Source organism: Myotis davidii, unplaced genomic scaffold (genome assembly GCF_000327345.1).
Source record: "Myotis davidii unplaced genomic scaffold, ASM32734v1 scaffold513, whole genome shotgun sequence".
NCBI classification, from domain to species: Eukaryota; Metazoa; Chordata; class Mammalia; order Chiroptera; family Vespertilionidae; genus Myotis; species Myotis davidii.
Genome location: NW_006284436.1, coordinates 1669584 through 1674913, shown reverse-complemented (window position 1 = coordinate 1674913; position 5330 = coordinate 1669584). Strand labels below are relative to the sequence as shown.

Genomic DNA, 5330 nt, shown 5'->3' with positions numbered 1-5330 from the left:
CATCCCACCCATCTCAAACACCTCCAAAACACTGTTTCCTTCTGAGAAACACCGGAAAGCACAACACGGTTTTATTGAGAGGGGAGAGGAGGAATAAGGTATCTTTAAAAGGACAACAGAACTGCCCTAACCGGTTTAGCTCAGTGGATAGAGCATCAGCCTGAGGACTGAAGGGTCCCAGGTTCGATTCCAGCCAAGGACATGTACCTTGGTTGCAGGCACATCCCCAGTAGGAGGTGTGCAAGAGGCAGCTGATCGATGTTTCTCTCTCATCGATGTTTCTAACTATCCCTCTCTCTTCCTCTCTGTAAGAAATCAATTATATATATATATAAAAGGACAACAGAACTGAAGCTGAGGTCCCTTGTCTGAGCCCCTGATTACACCAAGGAGGACCCTCAGGGTCCAGGAAGTGACTGCTCCCCGAGGTCCACCCGGGGAAGCTGAGCCCACACCCCAGGTCTCCAAGATTCTTGTCCCTGGGCTTCTTCCTCCACACCACGCAGGTCTCCCTCTGCAAAAGCACCACCGTGATCTCCTCTGGCCCCCGGGGTGGCCTTGGGGCAACAGACTAAGGAGGGGATGGGCTGGCTTTCCCAGGACACTCACCCCCCTAGACCTAAGGCCTGGAGAAAGGCCTGAGGGCAGAGCCCACACAGGGTGGTCCCATCAGGCCCCTCGGAGATTAAGAGCCTCCCACCCACACCTTAGAGCCAAAATGGCCCACGCGGGGGAGTGGGGACGCGGTCCTGGAGCAGCCACACAAAGCAGACAAGGACTGAGCGTTTCAGCTCTGGAGCCTGCCCCGGTGGCAGTGGGGGCGGGGGCTCTCCTGCCCGCTGGCTGGATCGGTGCCTAGAAAAGATTCCTGTCTCAGCTGACAGGCAGCCTTGACACCCAGCCAATGCCCCCTGCGAAGCCGGAGCCGGAGCCGGGCTCCAGGCTGGAGGGCACGCCTGAGTGCGGCAGTGGGGGCCGGGCTGCCACCAGATGTGAGCACTCGGAAGTCGGCGGTTCTTCATACTTTGCGGTGCTTTCCACATTCCTACAAAGGGCATGGTTAACCTCCTACGTTCAAAATCCCCTCCACGTGGGCCGTGTCCTCCCCCGGGCTCATCTCTTCTGTGCCTGATACATCGGCCTTGACTTTCTAGTGTAGGGACCGACTGGTTCAGTCATTTTCAAAGATTTCCTCTTCATCATTTTTTTTTTTTGCTTATTTGATAACAACATTTCCCCAACCATTAAGTTCTCAGAGGCCGGAGTGTGAAAACCATGAGTTGATACTTTTTCTAGGACAATTACCATGTTCTAATACATTCTGTTTGCTTATTAGAAATTCCTGCATCATGGTCTTTTAAAAAATTCATCAAAGTAAACTCTCCTTTTCACAACGGCTTTCACCTTGATGGTCTGGAAAAGTCTCACTCCCTGGATATGAAATTGCCATTAGTTGGCCCATTTTTGCCTACAGAGCACTTTCACAGGGTTCCTGACCGAGTAGCTAACAATCATCTTAATAACAAAGATTCAAATCATTCCTACTTTGTGCGGGCACTAATCTAAGTCTGTTTTCAATATTAAATCATGTGATTGCCACAGCCACGTGAGGTAGATGCTATCCATTATCATGTTCATTTTGCAGAGGAGGAAACTGAGGCCCCGAAATATATGAGGTCACATGACTGAGAAGGCCCACTCCAAGCAGAGGGCCTGTGCCCCTGGCATCCATGGCCCCCTGCACTACCTGGGCATCAGGAGATGTTACTGTCCACAGAGGGCCTCACAGGGCCCTGGCCACACCTCAGGCATCAGCCCAGCCTCGTGCTGGTCCAGGGGCTCCAGCTCCCACAACCCAATGCCCGCCATCCCCTGCCAATGCGCCCAACCTTTAACAACCTACACAGGAGAGTAGGACAGAGAGGCATTTCAATGGGGAAAAGTCTTTACAGCCACACACTGACCGACAGGGTGGGAAGGGAACCTCAAATCAGGGAGCCGGAAGGACGCATCTGCATTTGGGGTGAGGGGTGTCAGCGATGAGGCCGAGGGGCCAGGAGGAAGGAGGAGAAGGGTCCACACTGACCCACCCCTCAGGAGCCGGGCTAAGTGGCCTGACTCTAATGCTAGTGAGCCCCAGGCCCCCGACCCAGAGGCCTGTCCCCCAGGAAGCAAGACTGTAGAAGGGCCTCTGGCACAGCCTCGCAGACCATCTTCCCAGCAGGCGCCGGCTGCCCCTAAAAAGCGACCCCTCAGATACTGGGAGGAAGCGCCTGAGGGTACTCTTCTGACTCACCAGCCAGAGGTGCCTATGGCTTTGGGAAGTTGGCCTTGGGAACTTTCTCCTGAATGAGCAAGTCTTTGGGATATCTGCTGACTTTCAGCACAAGACTGACCAACAGTGGCTTAGCCAAGCGTCCGAGTGTGAGAGTGTCTGCATGGAGCACACGCGTGTCTGGGTGTGTCGCCTTTCTTCCTACACTGTGAGCTGTAGAGGCCGAGACCACGGCTGGACCTCCCCTTGCATCCCTGTGGCACAGACCAGAGCAGGCACCGAGCACAGCGAGCGCAGCCGTCTCCAGCAGCGCCCACGACCCAGCCAGCACGCAGGCCTCAACGGAGAGGCTCTGCACTCCGACCGGGGAGCAGGCGGCTCGCTGGACACCATGTGCGCGGCAGCCCTCCCTCCCTCGCCGCTCTGCCAGAGTCTGGGGGGCCAGTGCCCAGCCCCCTACCTGCCGCAGGGCCGCCATCTCCTCGCTGGCCGCCTTCTTCTCCGACGTGCTGCTTTTGAGCTTGGACTCGGCCAGCTCCACTTCGGTCTGCAGCTTGTCCAGCTCGGAGATGACCTGGTCGCGCTCGCTCATAATGAGCTTGTACTCGCTGTACACAGCGTCCCGCTCCTCCTTGTACTTCTCCGACTCCTTGGCGGTCTTCGCCTGCGTGGTCCTCAGCTCCGTCAGCTCCGACTGCAGCAGCTCCATCTCCCACTGCAGGTCCTTGTTCTGGGCCGTGGCCTTGTTCAGCTCATGGTGGATCGCCTCGAACCTGGGGAGGAAGGCAGCCAGGACATGGGGGGCAGGGGGTGGAGACCTGCCCGGTCAGCTCTGCTGTGCCGGACAGTCAAGCATGAAGTTTCAAGTGAGGTCACTCTCCGCACCCCCAGGAGGGAAGTCACGGAGACCAGTGCCCGGGACCGGGAATTTTTCTCAGCCTTTACAAATATCAACAGTTGAACTGAGGACTTCATGCCCCAGCTCTACTAGAAACAGCAGCAGATGTCTGCCATGGTCCAGCTCCATGACTGTTTTTTTAATGCTGGAATCACAGCATATGAGAGATAGGTGGCCTCATCAGTCATTTAATCCACCTCACTTTACAAATACAGAAAGTAAAGAGATGTAGTGGCTGGCCCAAAGGCACCAGGCTAGTGTGAGAGCACAGCTCAGCCCTTCCAAGCCAGGAGGTACCTTCCACGCAGGCAACCCTGCAAGTTAAGAGCCTGCAGATCCAGAGTAGCATTTCCAAAAGTGTGTTCCTTAGAACACCCATCCTGCATGGCGCTCCATTAAAAAGAAGAAGAAGAAAAAAAGTATGTTCTTGGATGATTTATGTTCGGGAAACACTGCATTCTGTCCAGTGCTCAGTACCCGCGTGAACGCTCTGAGCAGTCCCGCGTTGCAGACACCTGAGCCTGTGTGCAACCTGGCAATTCCAAAACCTTTTCCTATCCAGAGAACACTTTTCCTAAGAGAGCGGTGAGCGCTCCGGGAACTGGGACTCTGCAGAAATGTACTTCACAGATACTGAGAGCAGGGCTCACTTCCCTATGGATTAGAGACCTTAATAAAAAAAGAAAGACATCCTGGAAGAAATGATGCCTAGGAAAACTAGCTTTGCAATTTGGTAGGTAAGTGACTGACAGAAGGGAGAGGCTTGTGGGAGCCCTAGGAAACGGGGCGGTCAGAACACCCCAAAGTTGTTCAAGAGAGGAAGAACTTCTCCCAGAACACACTGAGTGTCAAGAAAACGTTTCCCGGAAATGAGCACTTTTTGCTTGAAAAAGCACAATGGCTGTGCTGCTTTCACTCTCGGGAAGCCTCTGGGAGCCGCACAGATAACCACACGCCCCAGAGGACAGTGCCCCCGAGCACAGAAGGTGCCGTTCTCCACCCCCCGGGCCTCCTCCTACCTCCATTCTCCGCACTCGGGGCCTCGCTCCTACCTCCGCAGGGAGAGGGCGCACTGGTGCTGCAGCTGGATGGCCGTGTCCCTCTGCTGGGTCAGCATGTCCGTCTGCTTCAGCAGGCGCTGGTTCTCCTCCTCCAGCTGCTCCAGGCGGCTCAGGTCCGAGTTGTGGACGGCAACCTTCTCGCTGTACCTCTTCCGCAGGGCGTCGTAGTCCTTCTTGACCACCTCCAGCTTGTCCATGGCCGTGTCGTACAGCTTGCTGAGGATTTCCGACGACCCGTTGTGCTTCAACACCTGGGGCCAGAGAGGCACACTCATCACGGGGCTGGGGGCAGGAGGAAGGGCAGGCTGATAGGAGGAAGATTTCAGACTGCAATGCGGGACTTTGCAGAGCCTTCACTCCGGTACTGAGCACTCTCACCTCCCGGTGCTGGGGGTAGAACTGCTGACCAGGGAGGAGGCCCCAGGCGTCTCAGGTGACTCCACAGCCCTGCAGTCACACTGGGTGACTCATTCGTTCCTACGCATTTGGTAAATGGTGTGCTGAAGGGAGCTACCCGGAGGCCTAACTTCTCTCCTTAGAGAGGCTGCTGGCAGGTCCACCCGTGGCTGGTGCAGGGAACCTGGGTGGCAGAGCTCCCTACACTGATACAGAACTTCCCCCAAGTGACAAGGGGGACTCCCCATGCCTGGAGCAGGTGAACAGTGTGGCTTAGGCTGAGCACCTGCTTTCTCTGGGAGTCTGAAGTCTCAGCACAGGCGAGGCAGCGGTGCCTCCGGGGCCAGCCCCCAGGAAAAACCCTGGGCTGGGAGCGGCTCGGGGCTTCCCTAACACCACTCCACACGCGCTGTCCCGACTCGGCCGGGGCCCTGAGCATGTCCTGGGACCTGCACTGGTTTCCTCTGGACTTCGCCCCACGCACCTCTGTCTTTGCTGAGTTTGTGTTGTGTCCTTCCACTGAAATAAACATTAGCTGTGAGTAGGATTATATGCTGAGTCCTCCTAGACCAGCTGTGGGCAGACTACGGCCCGGGGGCCGGATCCGGCCCATTTGAAATGAATAAAATTAAAAAAAAAAAGACCGTACCCTTTTATGTAATGATGTTTACTTTGAATTTATATTAGTTCACACAAACAC

General features: G+C 55.6%; 1 protein-coding gene across 1 annotated transcript in view; it reads right to left on the bottom strand.

The window, feature by feature from the left end:
• DLG5 (discs large homolog 5) overlaps positions 1-5330 on the bottom strand; it is a 62374-nt gene that overhangs the window by 34152 nt on the left and 22892 nt on the right. Inside the window, exons 5-6 of the mRNA XM_006754822.2 lie at positions 4226-4485; positions 2736-3048 (exon numbers count right to left, since the gene is read on the bottom strand). Coding sequence (XP_006754885.1) covers positions 2736-3048; positions 4226-4485 — 573 coding nt within the window. The remainder of the gene's footprint in view (positions 1-2735; positions 3049-4225; positions 4486-5330) is intronic.